We start from the raw sequence: 22735 nt of genomic DNA, 5'->3' as shown, positions 1-22735 counted from the left end.
GACTACTTCCGTTTCCCATGCCAATCTTTATTCCACCAATTGCTCCACAATCACCATCATCTGGCCTGGTAAAATAGGCCAATAGTGGCCGCAGTACCAAGTAGACTCGGTCTCAGCCCACTAATAATAATTATTATTATTATTATTAACTAATTTCATGGAGACAAGTCCTTCCTGAGAAGCCAACAGTCGCTCATCTATTCAAGAATTTCCCCAAATTTTATGGTACACACAGGTTCATTGTCGTGTTTGCATGAGTCCGTCACAGGTGATTATCCTGAGCCAGATTAATCTCTCCTTTGCTTAGGTCGTTCGAAAGAATTCGTCCAAACCCAAAGACCTGTATAACATTTGGTAATAGTTTTTTTTTTTTGCCACGAGGAGCTGTTACCCTTAAGCCCAACCCCCAGGGTGGAGGACCACGCCTTGTCGGCTGTCCCCGACTACTTTTTCAGTATATCCATAGTTACCATCCATATCTGGAGACCTTCTCTATCCGCAAGCGACCGTACAGACTTGCAAAAGCAGAGGAAGAGGCCCTGTCCATAGGCCTGGTCTCACAGTTGCAATTTGAGCGTCTTCCCGCCTTCGTCTCCTGGCTTATCCTCCGAACAACACAACGTTAGGACCCAGAAGGATTAGTTTAACCAGCTGGATAAATGAAGTTTTCCAAGATTTGTCTCGCACCATGTTGGCAGTCCAAGAGTTCGCTCTACGAAACAGTTGCTTGCGGACGTCATGGCTGATTAGATAGCAGAGCTTTGGGGGGGGGGACATCCGCTTGTAAACCGAGAGGCGAGCTCATGTCCGCTAGCAAATCCTGTAAACAGGCTAACCGCAATGTCTCACTGGAACGCAAGATGTCGCAACCGCGGGCGCTTGACGTCGATACCTGATTGTGAGGGGCCACGCGGTAGCGTAGTTGGTTGAGGCACTATGCTACAAGCCGGAAGGTCGCGGGTTCCATTTCCGATGTAGTCTTGGATTTTTCAATTGACCAAATCCTTCCACCGGCACTATGGCCCTGGGGTCGACTCAGCCTCTAACAGAAATGAGTACCAGGAATTTTCCCGGGGGTAAAGGGCGGCCGGTGCGTAAGGCTGACAACCTCACCGCCATCTCTGATCCGATTGTCTAGAAAATGTGGGAACCTCGACGTCTCACAACCCTATGGGCTTCCACGGCCTGTTACAGGGATAGCTTTACCTTACCTTTTACTTGAGTACTGTGATACAGTCTCAGCCCGAAGAGTGCTATCTTCTGGGATGTGACGCCGTAGAGAACTTCGCCAACGTTTCGGAATATCTTACTTTTCTATCTTTAGGGTCGAATATATGCTAAACAAGTAGGGCCCCGGTCCTGCGTGTTCCTATATTCGTTGCTCCGAAACGTCGGTGAACTCGTGGCGGACTACAGCTCATCATATCCCTGAATGTAGTATTATCTGTAGTCACTGCAATGATAACCTCAGATCCAGCAATTATAGTTTATTTAACGACGATGAATAGACGGAATGGTAGAGTTTGTGTAAATATTAGGTTGCGGGCTGGACAGCCGAAAAATTGGGGTTCGACTCTCAGCTGAGACAGATATTTTTCTCGTCACCAAAATTCCAAACCGGCTCTGGGCTTCAACCAAGCCTCCTCTAATGGCTACAGCGGGCTCATTCCCTGGGGATAGAGCGGCGGAACACTCGCTTCCAACTACTGCGAGGTGTAGTATGCGTGGAGTTATGCATCCACTACGCCACGTGTTTTCTTAAGATGGCGCGTAATTGATCATAAAAAAAGGGTAAAGATATCCCTGTAACAGGCCGTGGAAGCCCATAAGATTGTGAAACGTTGAGGCTCCCACATTTTCTAGAAAATTGGCTCACACATGGCGGCGAGGTCGGCAATACGCACCGGCCGCCCTTTACCCCCCCCCCCATCCAAGAAGGTTCCTGGTACTCATTTCTATTAGAGGCTGAGTCGACCCCAGGGCCATAGTGCGGCTGGAAGGATTAGTTAAATTGAAAAATCCAGTGACCACATCGGGAATCGAACCCGCGACCTTACGGCTTGTAGCATAGTGCCTCAAACAACTACGCTACCTAGTGCCTCCGAAAAATGAAACATAGGGACAAATGTATGTTTGTCTTTTTTAATGACGCTCACAGTATAACAGAGTAATGCTCGTACGAAGTTTAGTGAATAATGAATTGGAGAGAATGTGAAAGGAAGCTGTCGGTGTTGCCCTGTTGGCCGCTGTGTTCGCTTGCTCAGTTTCTTAGTTTATGTGCCCATTGGCGCCGTGTATTCTGTGCGGTGTCGAAGGAGTGTGGGGAGAGCTTGTGTATCAGACAGTTCACTCAGAAGCTGTTATGGCATTAGAATAATATGGCAGGTTTCTGCCGAATGTCTGTAGGACTTGTTTTGATTAGTATTTGGGACATTGTCAGTTGACGCAGTTTTTCATACTATAATATTTCGGGGACTGGTTTTGTTTCCTTCATCAGGTGACGGACTAATGTAGGGTAGGCCGCACCATAGCTCAAGCGGTTAGTCGTTTGCTTCCCACTGCGGCGGCCCGGGTTCGATCCCGGGTCTGGTCAAGTGGGATTTATGGTGGACAAAGTGGCGCTGGGGCAGGTTTTCTCCCAGTACTTCGGTTTCCCCTGCCAATCTTCATTCCACCAATTGCTCCACAATCACCTTCACCTATCATCTGGGGCTGGTACAATAGGCCAGAACTGGCCGCAGTACAAGGGACTTAGTCCCACCCCACTAGCAATAAAAAAAATTAGGGAACCTTTCTACTTCGGGTCAATTGATACTAGACGAATGTGTAGCACTAATGCAGTGATTACGGACGGTAGGAGGCCCAGTGCCAGAAGGAAACTCACCACGGTGCTGCCATCTGGATACATTGGTAAATCGCGCGGTAATTCCCACCCGAGAGGGAAAGGGGGCAGGGGGATTAGACCCTCATTTTCATTAGTCTCAGTGTAAATAGAAAATCTGCCATGAGCGCATGTTGAATTTTTGCAAGCGAAGGAGAATTCCAGTCCATTTTTCTTTCTACAAATGTGTGAGCTAACAAGTGCTCGACGAAAGCAGAATTGTTTTAGGATGTGAGTCCCTGGTCACGATTGCAATGCACACACGCTTTCCTCTCTCTATCGGGACCGTGAAAAGTATGACCGATTTCCCGGTGTTCTGCACGTTTATGAACATTTTAAAGTAGTACGTGGATGGTTGTAAACTGAGCGAGGTCGTATGCTACAAGACACCTCGGACCTTTCAAGTATGTTTTTGTTTTCTGGAAAAATTGGTTTCCTCTCTTAAACGAGCGGATATTAAAATATTACGATGTTCCTTTATTTCAGAAAACAGAAACCTTATGTATTAACGTTCTGCATGTACAGACCAACAAAGTACCATGAAGGTTACTTGTGTGTTGGAATCGAACGTCTTGCAATATGATAGCTCATTATCGACGTTTCGGAGACACCTGCTACCTTTATCTTAAGAATAGAAGAGAGCGTGAAAAAGTGAGAAGACTGGAAGCTTCTTTACCCTGAAGATGGAGGCATCAGATTCTCTCGAAACGTTTCTAACGATGTACCAGAGTATATAGCGTCACCTGCCAGAAGACTGTAATCTTCACAGTAACCTCCGTGAGATCCCCAAACCTCATACAGAACACTGACACCTTAGTGTGAAGCTGCGGTATTCTGCATGTGACGTCTTTGTGGTGCGATGTAACGACGCTGTCAGTAACTAGACGCTATAGCCTCGAATACTAATATGGTTATTGAATTGCGAGAAATGTGGGTGGAGGTGGTCGTGGTCTGTTGATGTACTGTCTCAGCACTTGCCTGGAGAGACTAAGAAAAACCATGTAGGACCTCATTCAGGACAGCCCAGAGGTTTCCAAAGTGTTCATTTTACATGTTTCACAGTCAGCATTTTGCGCTTCTTGTTCCGTTGGCCGTACTCTTCGCCCGTCTCCTTTCGAATCTCCATACCGATACAGAATATCCGGCCTTAGAATCTTCATGGTTTTTCTCAGACCCTACAGGCAAATGTCGGGATGATTAGGCCACAACTGCAGTCTTCCAATTCTTTCCAAATTTATGATACAACAGTGATCCTACCGTTCGACGCTATACAGGGTGTCCCAGGAGGAAAGGTCACAGTATCGGTCATTCCAAGCAAGAAGTGTATATCTACATATGTCCTATTACGAACGGTTTCCGAGATAGAGCTCTTTCTCTGTACACTGTAGAGATGAGCAACACGCCATGTCCTCACACGAGTTGCAAAGTGCATTGATGTTGACAGTGGAATTTTCGAAATTGTATTATACTAGGTGAACTGTACCAACATTGCCACTTGAACAATAAATACCGGCATCAGAAACAGTACGTGATATCCCTTTCTTATCAACAGTTTTGGAACTGTACAGTGAAATGGCTCTATCTCGGAAACCGTTCGGAATAGGACACATGTACATATGTATGTTGTTTGTTGTTTAGAATGACCGATACTGTGACTTCCTGGGACACTCTGTATAGTCGAGATATCGACAGCGTGCTGAAATACCTCACGGAACAGAACTGAATTCGATGCCTTGCAGGTTTGCAAGGTCCTTCTTTTCGACGTGTTTTCCAGCTCACAGGACTGCTTGTACTTTTTACGTTGAGCGTCTTTCGTGGCGTTGGTCGGTAGAATTTAAGAGCAACAAACACATTCCCCCCCTCCCCGACAGAGCTGCATAAGGATATTTTTACGAGATTTGCGTGTGTCGTCAGTATGTTTGGAGTACACGTGTGCACCGAACAAGGCGCGTCTCGTGTTGCGGCCACATTGTTGCAGTTCTGTCCGAAATTTCCACATCCGCACCGCGGCTTCGTGATTGCTCACAGCGGCACTTGTGACGTTGCTGCTCCAGATAACAGTAATAGTTATGTCTAACAATTTAGGTCAGTTCAGTGTATTTATTACAGTACTTGACAACAGTTAGAAATCCAGTCGCAGGCAATAATAATAATAATATAATTAGGGTTTAGAGTGTGAGGATGGAAGGTGGATGAAACTGGCTCAGGATCGTATCAGTTGGCGGGCTTTGATATTAGCGACGTTGAACCTTCGGGTTCTGCTGCCAGAAAGTGTTTGCTAATAAGTAAAATAAAGGGATCCCTGTGCTTAATTAATTAAACATAGCGCTATGAAATCGTATTGGGGAGTGGAGGTAGAGATCCACGTATTCTTAATCTCGGCACTTGGTGGAGGGGTGTGGTCAGCTTCATGCCCTGGCCGCTGTGCCCTCAGTGGAAAGTCCTCTTTACCCATTGGATAGGAGGCTGGGTGGGCACCAGAGGTGTCTGGATGCTGTGGAGTTGAGAAAAATCTCTTGCCTCTGCCTGGAATCGAAACCCGATCTATCCCAATGTTGTGGTTGAGTCGTCGTTGTGTAGTGACGTATCTGGTTCCGCTCTCGCTAGGAAGCTTCTATACCTGAATAATAATAGTCATCCTATTGAACACTCAAGGCGTAACAACGTATCCTCAAGAGATGTTCGACACAACTTCCGTGTTACTGAGCTGCTACCGTTTGGGACCTGGCCAACATTTACAAGTTCTGCGCTACTATCCGGTTACTTTTTGCGACTTGGCCACTATTTGCAGTTTCTTGTCTCCTCCCGTTTCAGACCTGGCCACTTTTTACAATTTGTGGGATAAAACCCGGCTACTGTTTATGACCTGGCCACTGCTCATAAATTTTGAGCTAGCATCCGGCTACAATTTGTGACCTGACGGCTGTTTAGGCTACTATCGAGCAGGAAGTTAAGCCTGCGAGTTTCCAGGGGAAGCAAACCCCACAGCTTGGATTGATGGTTGCTGAGGAGCAGTGATTGTTTGAGTGATTGATGGGTTCAGGTAGTAAGTCACCTCACTCTCCTCTATAATTGGCCATAGCTACATTTACTTTTACTTCTTTCTTGAACTTATAATCCTGTCAAGTTGTTCTGACAAACTTGGTGTTGTTGTGTGTTTGCAGGAGGGGATCATGTCCCCGCGGTCAGAGAATGGCGGTGCGGACAGTGGCGGCGACTCTAGTGGCAACGAGTCCCCGACTCCTGATCAAGAGGCCGCTGGAACACCAGACGCGAGAGGTATGTTGGCTGTCTGGAGGCTTGCCCCACGATATCAAATAAGGCTACATCAGCTTGTGCCGCTCCCTCCCGAGAGAGGCGTGTTCCAGATACTGCGCAACCATTTTTGTCACATTAAACAATTACATGTAACCTCTCGATGCGGAACCCTGTCAAAAGCAGAAAATGTGTGCGTCTTGGGCTCGTGAAGGCTCTGCACTACGTCGTGTCGTGTCCTTGTGATTGTATTCCTCTTGATTTCATAAACTTCTGCGTGGATTTCCGCAGTCCTTCTAGTCATATGGGGGGGGGATCTCGAAGTGAACCTGGGCAGTTTTCTTCCCAATTCCTTACCTGCTCGCTATTTACAGTCCCTTCAGTACAGCCTCTGCAGTTGAAGCGGAGTCCCTAAATTACTTACCACAGCCCAGTACTACTGCAGACTACAGTAGAAGGGAGCGGGCGTGAAACCGCCCTGCCACCCCGACCAGTTCCCATCAGTTATCTCTCCACCCCTTACTTACTTACTTACTTACTCATGGAGCCGAGCCCTTCTTGAGGAGCCGCCAGTTCTGCAGCTACTCAAGAATTTCCCAGCATTTTATGGAACCTGAAGGTTCATCACCGTGTTCACAAGAGCCCTCCACTGGTCCCTACCCTGAACCAGATCTATCTAATCCATACCACCCCATCCTATCTCTCTAAGAGCCATTCTAATATTGTCCACCCACCTATGCCTTGATCTTCCCTGTGGTCTCTTTCCTTCTGGCTTTCCCACCAATATCCTATACGCATTCCTAGTCTCCCCCATTCATGTTACATGACCTGCCCACCTCATCCTCCTTGACTTGATCATTCTAATTATACTTGGAGAAGAGTACAAGTTATGAAGCTCCTCTTTATGCAGTTTTCTCCAACCTCCTGTCACTTCATTCATGCAACCGTTCTTTCCCCCTTTTGCTTTCCGTTGTTGGGTGTGGTTTCGGTAGGCAGTGAAATTCCTTCTCAGGTCTTTATACGGGTCTTGGATTATGAGTAGAACAAGGGTACTAATATCACACCGACACACCTTACAATTACTCACTGTTTATTATCATAGGCTGAAACACTTCTGTCCGTAGGAATGACACACATTACATTTACACACTGTTAAACGTTTTACCATATGCAGAAACACGTCTATCGGTAAGAATGACCGAATCAGAAGTGTCCCGAAGCCCGGACTACATCCTCGAGTTTGGGGACATTAATTCTCCCCACCCTCGCAGATATATTCCATCATCGCTTCTCATTCGATCATTCAAACGGAAGGCGGGTGTGTTACTTCAAATCCTCCAATAACCTTTTACAATTACATCTTCGAAGCCGCTGGTCCAGCGATATTCCCAACGGTTCCTGAGACCTCGCTGGAATGCAGCTGCGAAGTGTAATATTTCATACGATAAGCGGCATCCTTTGCTCACAATATATATATTTATATTGGTTTCACGTAACAACTGACACTATGGCACCACTATACCGTGCCGCAGGGATATGAGTGTCAGCCGTTTACACCAATTCTAGCTCTTAATATTCCAATTTAATCTTTAGTTTAAATTGGACGACTTCAATCATCTCTCTTCGGTCCAAATATTCTCCTCAACACCCCTAATGGTCTGCAAACGTTTACTGGTCGGAACCCCGTGACAGTTGCAGCAGGTCACCAGGCGAGCCCGGAGTGGCCGTACCTGCAAGGGACTAACAGCAGCCGCTCCATTGGGCTGCAGCGTGTCGGATACATATGTCTTGGTCTCAGAGTGAAACTTCACGTGACTGCTTGGTCCCTGAGTGAAACTTCACGTGATCCCTTGGTCTCAGAGTGATACCTTACGTACCTCTTGGCCTCAGAGTGAAACTTCACGTGACTGTTTGGTCCCAGAGTGAAACTTCACGTGACTGCTTGGTCCCAGAGTGAAACTTCACGTGACTGCTTGGTCCCAGAGTGAAACTTCACGTGACTGCTTGGTCTCAGAGCGAAACTTCACGTGACTGCTTGGTCTCAGAGCGAAACTTCACGTGACCCCTTGGTCTCAGAGTGAAACTTCACGTGACTACTTGGGCCCAGAGTGAAACTTAACGTGACTACTTGGGCCCAGAGTGAAAATTCACGTGACTACTTGGGCCCAGAGTGAAACTTCACGTGGCTGCTTGGTCCCAGAGTGAAACTTCACCTGACTTCTTGGTCTCAGAGTGAAACTTCACGTGACTTCTTGGTCTCAGTGAAATTTCACGTGACTACTTGGTCCCAGAGTGAAACTTCACGCATCTCCTGGTCTCAGACTGAAATTTCACGCTGCCCCTTGGTCTCAGTAAAACTTCATGTGACCGAATGGTTTCACAGTGAAACCTCACACAAGCCTACCCCCTTTCTCTTTCGACTTCATTGTGCCTCATACTACACATTATGTATTGGAAACACAACAAGATATATATTTCATCATAAACAAACTCTGATTATTCCATGCAAAAAAAAATTGTACAAAAGAAAGTGATTAAGACTTTAATCTCTTTCGACCTGTACCCCAATTACGAGTGACTGGTTCGAGTCAGCCCGTTTATCGACTGTCCTGAATGAAGTTACTGCATGTGTTTCCTCATTCCCACCAGGAAAGTCCAGGGATAGTTCCTCAAAAAGACCACGATCGAATCCTTCCACATCCTTTGCCATTCTTTACTGATCTGCCCCAACATCCGGCGCTGTATAACCTGAGGTGTCGACGGCGTCAGTAAACAAAAATTGGGAGAAGAGTGAGATAATTTTACATAGTGAACGTTATGTAATGGGGGCACGCGGTAGCGTAGTTGGTCGAGGCACAGTGCTACAAGCTGGAAGGTCACGGGTTCGATTCCCGATGAGGTTATTGGATTTTTCAATTGACCTAATCCTTCCAGCCACACTATGGCCCTGGGCCGACTCAGCCTCTAAGAGCAATGAGTATAAGGAATCTTGCTGGGGGTAAAGGGCGGCCGGAGCGTAAGGCTGACAACCTCACCGCCATCTGTGATCCGATTGTCTATCTAGAAAATGTGGGAGCCTCCACGGCCTGTTACAGGGATAGCTTTACCTTACCTTTTTACCATTATGTGGTAGTGGTGTGATGGTTGTGGAACAAGGGCTCCTACTCTGAGGGCAGGACGTAGGAGGGATGAACTTTGTGGTTGCGTTCGGCAAGAACCGGCTGTTGGAAGAAAGGATATTTCTACGTACATCGACGGTGCTCAGTTATGGAGAATAAAGGCTGTCTAAATTTTCAATTTTCCTAGATTTATTTCTCCTTTTGAAAGACAGAAGGAAAGAGACCACTATGAAGATCAAGACGTAACATTTAAGATGGACAGGAGTGCAGCGTGGATAGGAGAGAAGCACATATATAGTTTTGTTGGAAGATCATGAAGAAAGAACCACTAGGAAGATCTGGACGTAAATGGGAGGATAATATGAAAATTGATCATGAAGAAATAGGATGAGACGCTATCGAGTGGATTCATGTGGCCTAGGATAGGGACCAATAGCGGGCCGGCGTGGACACGGTAATGAACCTTCGTGTTCACTGAGATGCCTGGAATTTCTGCCGTAGCCGAGTAAATGTTAGCTTCTTAAGATGGACCCTACTCCATGTTGTATTTGCTTTAACAGTGTGGCCAGTAATGATGATTGGTACGTTCTGAAACACTGTAGCTTTTTCTTTACGTTTTCTATGCTGACCTTGCTCTCAGCGGTTTGAAAATCGCTGATTTAGAGACACCTGCGGACGGTTCAACGCTCACGGAACGGATGAGGTAAGCTGAGTGTTTGTCACCTCTCCATTCAGCCCGAGCTGTCTGTCTTTCAGCAAAACAATGCTAACACGTGAGAGCAGGTCACCTGACTTGTTGGTTGTGACTGGGATGTGACCCCGTGTAGGTTGGTAGATCGTTACGAATTTCCATGAAGAACTTTGTGCCTGCATCCTCAGGGTAGAAGACGCAAACAAAACGTGGGACATGGCGCGGATACCCTGATTCACTGTGGCCATGATTTTCGTCCTTTGGTTATTGTAAGACGCTGACCGTAGCTCAGAGTGTGTAACATCGAATGAGTGGGTCATTAATGAATAATGAATGGGAAGCGATGTTGAAGGAAACGGCCCTGACCTAATAATGAGTTGCTGTCCCTGAATATACTTAGAGAGACTGAAGAAAACCACCCAAACCCTTAGGATGACCGGTCTTTGGGCCGGGGTTTGAGCCCAGGATCTCGCACATGAAGCAGGAAGTCAGACTGGGATATTCTGTATTCTTCCGTTGGAGGAAGGCAGTTATAGGGCTACACGGCTTTCGTCACACGCATTTGGTTCACGTAGTCCGGCAGCCGTTCATCTTTCGATATCATTCTCATTTATTTCACCCTTGATTTATTCTTCTACCCTGAAGATGGAGGCGGCACGCTCTTCCGAAACATTGTTAACATTCTGCTAGACTACACAGCATCATATTCCAGAGGGCACTCACCGTCCCGGTTCTTGCTTTCTCTATATCCTACTATTTTTTCATGTTGTGCTTTCTCTTCTACCCTGAAGACGGAGGCAGCGTACTGCTCCGAAATGGTGGTAACAGTTTACCAGACTACCCAGATACAAGTCACGTGTGACCGCTTGAGCCAATTGTTCGGTTTTACCGAAGGCTATGCTGAAATCTTCCCCGTATTCCTACCAGTATGTACGGTCGCCTCTACTTCTTTATAGAGCGAGCTGCTGTTCTACATATATTGTCATATTGACGATGAAAACGGCCATATCCCTCGCGAAGGGCAGGTACCTCTTCCTACATTTTATATTTATTCGTTTTATTATATTTCTGGCATGTTTCCTTCGCCATGAGCGTGAGCGCGCTGTTTTGTCACGGCCGAGTTGGTTTCCTTCACTTCACTTTATGACCTTTTTACTGCCTGAAAGACACACGCGAAACAATTTGACGGCTGGAGTGGTATGAAAAGGCTTTTTCTTTCCCTTTGCAACACACGCAGTAGTTACTCTTTTATGTACACCTCAATTTTATACTTCACCGACTTTTAAACAAGCGTCAATAGCCTTGGTAACTGATTCATGGTTATGTAGGGCCTCCACATTGTAACAGTTCATTAAAGTTAACATATTATAAATTAACTTAAATTAAGAAAGTTTAAATATAAGTTATATTTAAGAAGGGTGGCCGAAGTGTTCGTGACTTTACTGAACACCATCTTCTTCCCGATCTACCGGAGTGAGGCCCGATACTCCCTAAGACGGAGTCCATCTCTCCCTGAGAAAGCCGGACGGACTCGATACTCACCTGCCCGGTTATCCTTCAGCTGTAAGCTAGTGACGTACGCTTACTGGCGCCCAAGTTTCACTCCCTGCCTCCCAGGTTAACCTACTCGTTCCATAAAGAGCAGCGGAAGATGACCAGAGTGCTAACAAGAAGAGAGCACGGAGGGACTGGGAAAAGCCACGAGAAACCCCAGTGAAAATATCCGGTGTCATAGTTTGGATTTGAATACGAGGCCTCCCGAACGCTAAGCAGTAGGACATCACTTGACCGCTACGTTCAGGAAGTGGCATAAGTCGGGCTGCCACGTTAGTTATAGTGATGGTCATTGCTTAGTATTCTGGAGGTCCCAGGTTCGAATTTCTGCGAGGCGAATAGATATGCTGAGATATGTCGCATTTCTGTGAAACACCCAGTTCACATACATTTTCAGCTTCGGCTCTGGACGGAGGTAAGTACCCAAGTGTCCGTCCGTCCAGCCGATAGTGCGAATGTCATGGATTGTATTCAAGTTGCTCAGGATCCTGTAGAGTGCCAGACTTTGGTGCTGTGCATCTGAAGTGTTTAGGAGATTACGTTATCATTAGATAATGACGTACATACTTACATCGGCATTAGAAAATTGCACAACTTGTGTTTACAGCATAGGATCGCCAATCGCCATACCGGCGGTCTTGATGGACACACTCGACGTTTCCGTGTGTAGCGTACCATCAGAGATATTTTAGGCAGTGTGGAATCTTCTCGGAATGAAGTAAGCATGGACCCATGACGATGTTTTGTGTCGGTGTCGGTCAGAGGACTGACGCGTGTCACAGATGGCATACGTCCGAGCCGGTTGCCGTACATGGCGAAGGAAAGGAAACATATGGTGGCTGTATGGGTCCGTCCGCAAGTTTTGTTTGCACTGTCAGATGTCACTCCCTGAAGAATCACGCGAATTCGTTAAATAAGCAGTTGCTGTCGGACGATAAGTTATGGTCCGCTGAAGAGAGATGTCTTCTGGAATGTGACGCCCAATAATGAGGAAGATACTAATGTTTTCGAGGATCCAGCTTCCTCCATCTTCAGGGAAAATATCTTGAATACCTACCTACCACTCGGTGCTACAACCCTGGTGAACCGTAGCCTCCTCTACAGCCAGTCTCCACAATCAATGCATGTTGCCATAGGAATGGATCCACACATGATGTCACCCGAGGGTGGTTGTGAGGTTTCTGAACAAAATTCTGTTTACAGGATGAGGCTGTTAGCCTCGTGCCCAACCCCCAACCTGGAGAACCAAGGTATCTCTCAGTCCGGACTCTACCCCTTAAAATTCCGGCATGGATGACTCTACCGGCAGCTAAACTACCGCCGGCATGGCTTCCAGGTTACAGAGTCACGCACGCCCCATCACCACGACAAGGTGGAGACACCTTTGCGGAAAATATCCTGAATAATTATTATTAACAATATTATATTTAAGCATCCTGTTGCACTCTACACGATAAATGATACAAAATCCGTCCCAAATGCAAACAATATATATTATATATCCTTGATCTTGTTCTCCTCTACACTACATGTTTCGGCCTCTAACGGCCATCATCAGGTGTATACTCTCACGTTACTGCCACACTGAACTCAGTCTAAAATTTAACATTTAAAAAACACATTGTTATTTCTTCCTTATTATCGACATCTACCTCGTTNTAAAATAATAATACGAATATTTGTATATTACAGATAACACCTGTACAGTGTGGAAACAAGAACTAGCCGCTGCAGCACTTAGACATAGGGCGAGTAACCCTAACAATTTTAAATTTAAAATTTAGATAAATTTGTATAGGATTTTAAAATTAAAATTATAACTAAAGTTTTTTTAGTGCTATTACAGAAAAACCAAAATTGACGTGTGCAAAATAATCTACATACCAGACAGATATCAACGAGGTAGATGTTGATAATAAGGAAGAAATAACAATGTGTTTTTTAAATGTTAAATTTTAGACTGGGTTCAGTGTGGCAGTAACGTGAGAGTATACACCTGATGATGGCCGTTAGAGGCCGAAACATGTAGTGTAGAGGAGAACAAGATCAAGGACATATAATATATATTGTTTGCACTTGGGACGGATTTTGTATCATTTATCGTAATTATTATTAAAGTTCACTAGCTGTATACCAGTTCTTGGGTATTGTTGCCACTAGACTGCACAGTTATGATGACGTCCTAGAGGGCTTGTTGCTGAGGTTACTGATTCCCGAGTGACCATTGGCTCGTATTGGTGCCCTGGGTTCCACTTATTCCGCGCGACGCCCGAGCGATTATCTCTTGACGCGTTAGGGCCCATTGGTTGTACCTGACGCCCGGGGAACCTCTGGTTACATTTGACGTCTAAAGGAACACTGGTTATGTTTGATGCAGAAGGGCCCCTTTGCTCTGATTCATGCTCAAGGAACTGTTCGCTCTTGACTCTCAAAAGCCCGTTGACTATACTTGAACGAGGTGCCATTGGCTACGCTTGACGCCCGAGGGACCATCGGCTCTGCTCGACCCCAGAGGCCACTACTCCGAACTAAGGAGCCCTCTGGGGGTGCTAGATGCTCCAGCGTCTGTATCCCTTTGCCTCATGAGGAGGGGTCCCGTTACTATGATTCACCTTGGCTCTTCTCTAGCTAAGAGAGGACCCTTCACTGTGCCTTAGGGACTGACGCATTGTCGTTCTGCAGAATCCACTATAAATGTAACTGAATGGGAAATCAGCGATAGTAAAACCAGTAAATGCCAATTTGACGATCTGTGGAACGCATACGCTTCGTGGTTTATCGTGACGCATGAGTTGCCCCTGACTGTTTATGAGTGATTGTGCAACAAAACAATGAAGTCTGGAGGGATATCGGTAACCCGCTCCCTGTCGGCGCGCATTCCTTCATGGCGTGATGAACAGTTCCGTTGTCATCATCACCGTGACACGAGTGAGTTCGAACTGAGTCAGCCGCTTGTTGTGGCTTTGCAGAAGCGGCTCCTCGGTATTCCGCTTGGGGCCCCACTCGGTGATGCTCCTGTGCAATTTTGTGTCCCATTTGCCTCACATTGCTGCCTACATCAGCGCCTTGGACGGGGGAGACTTCTCTGACTTGGCCACAAATGTGTCCACAGAGCAGCTCCATATGTTACCTAACATATGGGCAAGCAGAAATTCAGAGGTTAGGTAAACAGTGGTAAAGTAAAGTTGTGGGCGGATGATGGGTGTTTGGAGGAACATGCCGTTAGTGGGGTGGGACTACGGCCCTTGTACTGTGGCCACTTCTGGCCTGTTGTACCAGCCCAAGGCTATAGGTGAGCGTGATTGTGGAGCAATTGGTGGAATGAAGATTGGCAGGGGAAACCGAAGTACTCGGAGAAAACCTGGCCCAGCGCCACTTTGTTCACCACAAATCCCACTTGACCCGACCTGAGATCGAACCCGGTCCGCCGCGGCGGGAAGCCAGCGACTAACTGCTTGAGCTATGGCGTGGCCCCGTCTTCAGGGTTGAAGTGTATTGATTGAGAAACAGCAACAGAATAAAGTGCAAGCAGGATGGTCATGTGACCAAGGAGGGGAGGAGAAAGAGAAGGAACCCGGTCCGAGCCAATGGAAATGAATTGGCGGACAAGTTCTGGGAAGAATTCATAGCCTACTTTCATTTCGTACCCCATAACTAACTAGCTCCATGGAGAGGAGCCGTTCTTGAGAAGCTGCCAGTTGTACAGCTACGCAAAAATATACCAGCATTTGATGAAACCTGAAGGTTCATTACCGTGTTCACAAAAGACCTCCACTGGTCCCTTTCCTGAGCCAGATTGATCCAGTCCATTTCATCCCATCCTGTCTCTCTAAGACCCTTTTTAATATTGTCCATCCACATACGTCTTGGTCTTCCTAAAGTTCTGTTTCCTTCTGGCTTTCCGACCAGTACCTTATATGCATACATTTTCTTACTATTCGTGCTGAACACCCTGCCCATCTCATCCTGCTTGACTTCATCATTCTAATTACTCTTGGAGAAGAGTACAAGTTACGAAACTGCTCATTATGCAGTTTTCTCAAACTGTCTGTCACGTATCCCTCTTCGGTCAAAATATTCTCAGCACCCTGTTCTCAAACACACTCAGTGTATGTTCCTCCCTTAATGTCAGAGACCAAGTTTCACACCCATACAGAACCACAAGCAAAATTATAGTCTTGTAAATTGTGATTTTTACGTTTTCAGGCAGCAGACGAGAAGACAAAAGGTTCTGTACTGAATGGTAGCAAGCATTAATCGAGTTCAGTCTCCTCTGAATTTCATCCTGAATCAAATTTTGATTTGTTACTGTTGTAACCAAATATCTGGAATTGTGCCACATTTTCAAAGGATTTGTTACTTATCGTCATGTAATGCCTTTGTCCCGCATTCTGGTGACGAGACAGCAACGTAGTTCTCTCTGCGTTTGCTTCTAGACAAACCGTCATACTAGCGTCAGTTCAAGTTTCTGTGTCTTTCTTTATGATATCTGTTATGTTTCAGTAGATTCGCGTCATCAACGTAGACCAGCAGTTGATGTGTCCCATTGAATTTCAGTCGCACCTGGTTGTCCTGGACCTTCGTAATGACATATTCTTAAGCAAAGTTGAAAAGCAATGACTTTAAAGCATTTCCTTGGTTTATACCATTTTGGATAGGAAACTTATCAGGTAGTTACTATAGGATTCTGACGATGGTGTATAACACACTGATATATTGGGTTTTTGGACTTTATCCATCGTCTTGGTTTTTAAGATATCTTAAAAACCAGGACGATGGATAAAGTCCAAAAACCCAATATATCAGTGAACTTATCAGGTATATATTAACCGATACGGACTTTACTGTAAGTGTTATTAAACACGTTTTAATCACCCTAACTAGTTTCATGAGTACCACGAACAATGTGAGAATATTGTACAGTATAATACTGACCCTACTCATATGTTAATTCAGTAACTGAGAGAAGTAGTTCTTCCACCTGTTCAAAATATTGTCCTTAGCTTATCGTTTTTCCAAAGAATCCGACCAGGGTCGAAGCCCTTCGTGACATTTCGTAACAAGCTAACTTTTTTTAAGGTGTAAAGCTGGTTTTCCACGACTGCTTATTCAGTATATTTGCAGCCACTCTCCATATCTGGAGGCCGCCTTCTCCATCCGCAACCTGAGGAAGCGCCATGCCATGGTGACACCCACTTAACATGGACACGGACCTCATAGAAAACCAAAAATACCGTATTTACGCATGTATAGGTCGCGTGCATGTATAGGCCGCAGCACAATTTTCAGACAGAAATTATAGAAAAAATAATTTTCTTGGAATATTATTTCAGGAGTATTACACCCTGTATTACTAATTATGAATATAATTTTTTTAAATGAAGTGTGATTTCGAATATTTCGAATATAAGCCGCACCCCAGTTTTCCTCTTGAATTTTTGGCAAAAAATGTGCGGCCTATACATGCGTAAATACGGTAAGGGATACAAGGATACACAGAGAGCAAGGTGATCTCGTAGGCCTCCAGTCATTTTTCAAAACAAGGGAATTATTGTTAGAGGCGAGAAATGGAAGTGACAGAGAACCGGCCGTTCCAGGTTTTTTTTTCCTTGGCACTACAGCCCCAGTGGGCCTAGGCCTACCACCATGAACTTCTCCGTTCACTTCGGTTTTTCTAGATCTTACACATTCGGTAGGACTCTTTGGGCGGGTGATCAGCTCGTCGCAAGGCCTCTACACAAACACAGAAACACGCACACACACAAACTAAACATCCATGCCCTGAGTGGGATTCGAACCCACGATCCCGGCTTCCAAGCGAGCGAAGACAGTACATGCCTTAGACCGCTCGGTTACCGTGACCGGCGGCCGTTCCAGGTATCATATGTTATTTTGAGGAGGAAAAGGGGATTGTAGGACCGGGTTCCTTTCTTTACCTCTTGCCCTTGCAAAGCCAGCCAGTCCTGAGACGGCACGTTCCTCCGAAACGACGGCGTCCATCTGCAGCCCAGAATAATACAGTCTTAACTACGGCCGCGAAGACCACAAAACATATGAGTAAAAGAGTTAATCTTTTGTGGAGATAACTGTCTTCCAGGGTGTGACACCGTGTAGTTTTGTAGTCACTCACGTTTCGAAGGTTCCTTGAAAACGTTAGTGCTTATCTACAAAACTACACGGTGTCACATCCGAGAAGACTGAACTTGAGATCACACGAGGCAGGTGCCTGTTGCCCAGCGTACCGCCTCTGCTGCTAATGACTATTTCCAAATAGCTCACAACCGACATATACGTGTATGTTATTGTCCTGCAAAAACCGCATATCTCGGATTGTGAAAGTGGCTATGCCCTTTCTTGCAGCAGCCACCAGAAGTATGCCAAGGGGAGGCAATTGGCAAATCGGTCGTCCCTTGCCACTCGTACAAATCCGACTATTGCAAAGAAGTCTGCCCTGCTTGCTTTTATTATTTGGACGTCACACTGCAAGTAGTAGTTTAATAAAAACCTATTATAATAAACCGGAAGGTTCAGCGCTGCTAATAGTAAGACAGTAAAATTCATTTTATTTCCACACAGCCTGTTTCCCAAGTAAGCAGCCATTGTTTCCCTAAACAGCATTAACCGAATGATCTTTATAAGAGGCGTTATGTGTTTCCTGTGAGGTACGAACTGAATTTGTATATATATAATGTAGAAGAAATAGCATACATAGTTTTTTTTAATGATTGAGGGGTGGAACTAAGTCCCTTGTACTGCGGCCACTTCTGGCCTATTGTACCAGCCCCAGATGATAGGTGAGGGTGATTGTGGAGCAATTGGTGGAATGAAGATTGGCAAGGGAAACCGAAGTACTCGGAGAAAACCTGCCCCAGCACCACTTTGTCCACCACAAATCCTACTTGACCAGACCCGGAATCGAACCCGGGCCGCCGTGGTGGGAAGCCAGCGACTAACCGCTTGAGATATGGCGCGGAGCGTACGTAGTTGGTTGAGGCAGTATCCTACAAGCCTTAAGGTCGCGGGTTCGACTCCAGATTGGGTCATTGGATTTTTCAGTTGACCTAATCCTTCCAGTCACACTATGGCCCTGGGGTTGACTCAGCCTCTAACAGAAATCAGTACCAGGAATCTTCCTGGGGGTAAAGAGTGGCCGGCCGGCGCGTAATGTTGAAAACCTCACAACCATCTTTGAGCCGATTGTCTAGAAAATGTGGGAGCCTCGACGTCGCACAACCCTATGGGCCTCCACAGCCTGTTACAGGGGTACCTTTTTATTTATTTTTCATTTTTATGTAGAAGAAATTCAGTATTTAAATGATTAATAATGGTGAACAAAGTACGGGAGATGAGTGCGTCGACAGGTTAGGCACGCCGACCAGCTGCCACTGTCGCGCGCTACGGCAGACCGGGGCTTGTTCAGCATTGCTGCGAAACCGAACCTCCAGAGAACTAAACAGCAGACGGGAATTGATACTTGACTCGCTAACGCAGAAGATGTAGGGTCCAGACAGTTTAATTTCGGAACGGTTCGTTGGCCCAAAATTTAATAGGCCTAAGGAGAATATATTATTATTATCATTATCCTTTATCTAACAGGTGACTTGAGCACTTGTATAATGAAGTACGCTACTAAGCTCGCGGTTACCTTATTGTTATTACTTAGCGTATCTTTAACCCTGAACATGGAAACAGCATATTCCTCCGAAATTTATGTGAACTTTACTAGACTGCCAGATGATAGCTCCCTTCAAATGGTGGCTTCCTTAAAAGAACTGTCCCCCCCCCCTTTTTTTTTAACATTTTGTGTTGAAAACCCAATCTCCGGTTCCTGTCCTCGCTTTTGCATCAGTGTTTTACAGTTTATGTGAAGGAAACTTTCTGTGACGGACAGAACGTAAGGCGGCCCATGCAGGTATGGCTCGCGAGTCCGGCTCGGTGGGGAGCCGGGCTCGGATTAAGTTCACCACACACGGACGAGTTTGGCTCATTGGATCCCGAGCCGAGTCGGACTCAGACTCGTACGTGTATGGGCCCCCTAACACGTGGGAGCACTGTATAGGCTTGTGCGCATATAAATAAACTATCTTGTACGACAGTAAGAAAAGTATAACGATACTTGTGCAACACCCGTTGAGAATTCCATGTGAAGCCTAATTTTTTGTCGTATGAGCTTTCGTACTGTTAATTTCCCTGCTTTTCCGCGTATTCCTTTCCTGATCTGCATTGGCATAGTTGGTTGAGGCACTATGCTATAAACCGGAAAGTCGCAGGTTCGATTCCCGATAAGGTCACTGGATTTTTCAATTGACCTAATCCTTCCAGCCCCAATATGGCCTTGGATGTCGACTTAGCCTCTAACAGAAATGAATACCAGGAATCTTCCTGGGGTAAAGGGCGGCCGGCGCGTAAGGCTGACAACATTACCGACATTTGTTAATCGATTGTCTAGAAAATGTGCGAGCCTCGACGTCTCACAATCCTATGGGCCTCCACGCTCTGTTACAGGGATAGCTTTACTTTTTTCCTTTGCATGTTACCGAAGGATACATCGAATCCGACGTTTAGGGCCATCTCCCATGAATAGCACGCATAATGGTCAGCTTTAAACTATTTGCTTTCTGTAGTACACTACAATTCACAACATAAAATATTATCAACATTTACAAAGTAGACACGATACTCTGAAACACAAGACTCCACGTTCTTCCGTGATCTGCTACGTAAGTTAAATGGATGAAACTTGTTAACGATCGAGAATTCTATGCTGCGGTAACCCGAAATTTCGTAATTTCAGAGCTTTCCTTTCAGAGGTGCATCAAATTTATCGCGATTATATATTGGATCGGAAAACTATGGATTTCTGGGTTTTGGGACTTTGTTCATCTTTCGGCATTCTAAAGGATAATGCTGTTTGCAATACCGGACGATGGACAGAGTCCAAAAACCCAGTAACCCCGAGTGTTATACATCACCATCGGAACACTTTAGAATCTACTAAGATTTGATGAATTCTGTCTCCTGGGATATAACACTGTGTAGCCAGTTGAAAGTCAACGGACGTGTCGGAGGAACATGTCGCCTTCGTGTTCATGGTTGAAAAGTAAACCAAGTAAGAAATCGGTATGAAGCAGGCAGCAAACAGTGTGTTATATCACAGTAGACATAATTATGTTCGCAGAACCTCAGATCGTTCTCAGAGAGGATTTGTTAAACACACGAACGTACCACGTGCCACGCAGTGCGTCAGCCCTCTTGGGAGCCTGCCTTGGCAGATGAGGACAGATTCACTTGACAAAACAGCGATTTTTTTTTAAAAAGTGTTCACGTAATATAAGTTAATGGCAAACCGAATAGCTCAGTTAGCATAGTGACTACGCTACGGTCTGAACATTCAGGTCCCGACAGGGGCAAGATGTTGTTCTGTACTTTGGTTATGGGGCCCACCTGGCCTTCTGCCCAGTGAATGCGGTAGGCAATTTCCCCGGGGCCTAAAGCTGACAACTCACCTCCATCTATTGCCGAGGTTAAGAATGTGTGGAGCTGTACCTCCATTCACCCATACGTCATCATAGCATGATGCATACTGAAGCACGAAGACAAACTTTACGTTTATTTCAATGTTTTACATTAAAGAAATAAGCAACTGAATAATTAATAAAAGTTGAACAGTAGCTATTTCCGTGACATAAACTTTAATATTATCCTCGCATGTGTTGAGCAACCACAGTTCGATACGCGCACGCACTCTGGTTCCACGTTGCAGGTAACAGCAGCGGTTCCAACGAGCATCAGCAAGGAGCCGGTGCTGAGTCGCGAAGTCCGGGCGAAACTCAGCCTGCCGCCCACTCCACGCAACAGCAACTGATCTCAGGTGAGACATTGGGACATTCACTCTTTTATTCAGCATTTCCTAAACTTGCCACACTTCGTAGGGGCCCCGAGCGCGAAACATTCGTCGCTTGCATTGTTGAAAGGTTTACAGTGTTTAAACCAACATTTCAGCTCGCACCTTCAGGGTTAATAATGCCTATGTGGGGAAGGGCTTTGGAAGTTCTTGTACAAGTCTCATAATTGGCGGTGAGTCACAGATGAAACTGTGATTGACGTAATCAGAGAACCTGGGTGCTATTCAAAAACCCGCTTAAAGAGGTTAAATTCTGAAGATGTCACGTGCAATATTTACCGAAGCGCTGTGAAGCCTTCAAGCCTCCAAGAACTGTAAATTCATAATCGGAAAATAATTTTAAATGCGAAAACGCGTTGAGTTGTGGTTGCGATTAGAATCGTTTTAAATTTTAATTTCGTAAATTTGGTGGTGTAAAACAGGTTGGATACTGACTATTCTGTGTGTTTTCGTCGTTTCCCTGGCCCCCGCCATGCGCATGCCGGTATAATACGTCAAATTGGGTGACGTTTCCATGTACACTATTTCCAAGTCATTCATGAAATCACCCAGTCACTCTACCCCACATAACCTGAGCTGCTGACAGCGCTGTTTTGTAAACCTTGAATTTTTTTTAATGCTAATGGGGTGGGACCAAGTCACTTATACTGCGGCCACTTCTGGCCTATTGTACCAGCCCTAGATGACAGATGAGGGTGATTGTGGAGCAGTTGGTGAAATGAAGATTGGTAGGGGAAACCGAAGCACTCGGAGAAAACGTGCCCCAGCGCCACAAATCCCACTTGACCAGACCCGGGATCGAACCCGGGCCGCCGCGGTGGGAAGTCAGCGACTAACCGCTTGAGCTATGGCGCGGCCTTCCTAAAAGTTTCAGCTGCTTGTATCTCACGGTGCTGAAAAGGAAAGGAACCACGCCCCGGGCGAAGAACGGGTACTTCTGTTTGTCTTATAAACGTGATAGCCCACAAGTCTCATCCTTTATGACAATTCTCTGGATGTGTAGAGTTGTGGACGTTGTAACAGATGGTTACCATGCATTTAACAGGCACTAGAAAAGAAAACCTGTTACCAGTGTTGGCTCAGTCAGTGTAGTAAGCAGACTGGAAGGGCAGAGATGTTCTCCACAGCGTCAAAACCAGCTTTGTAGCCTACCTAACTTCATGTAGTTAAGGAAACGTTAAGCGGCCTCCGTAGTCTAGAGGTAACGTTCCCACCTCCTGCCTCGTAGTACGCGGGTTCAAATACCCGGCGGAGGTCGTCGAATTTTTAAGGGCGGAAAAATTCAGGGCTAGATGACAGATGAGGGTGATTGTGGAGCAATTGGTGGAATG

At 45.8% G+C, this 22735-nt stretch overlaps 1 protein-coding gene across 2 annotated transcripts in view; it reads left to right on the top strand.

The window, feature by feature from the left end:
* LOC111872454 (serum response factor homolog) overlaps nucleotides 1-22735 on the top strand; it is a 105869-nt gene that overhangs the window by 67086 nt on the left and 16048 nt on the right. For both annotated transcript variants that reach the window (XM_023866392.2, XM_023866391.2), the window contains exons 3-4: nucleotides 6046-6160; nucleotides 21264-21371. In XM_023866392.2, coding sequence (XP_023722160.1) covers nucleotides 6046-6160; nucleotides 21264-21371 — 223 coding nt within the window. The remainder of the gene's footprint in view (nucleotides 1-6045; nucleotides 6161-21263; nucleotides 21372-22735) is intronic.

This window comes from Cryptotermes secundus, unplaced genomic scaffold, assembly GCF_002891405.2.
Source record: "Cryptotermes secundus unplaced genomic scaffold, Csec_1.0 scaffold505, whole genome shotgun sequence".
Lineage (NCBI taxonomy): Eukaryota > Metazoa > Arthropoda > Insecta > Blattodea > Kalotermitidae > Cryptotermes > Cryptotermes secundus.
Note: the sequence above shows the minus strand (reverse complement) of the source record. Positions and strands in the feature narration are given on the sequence as shown.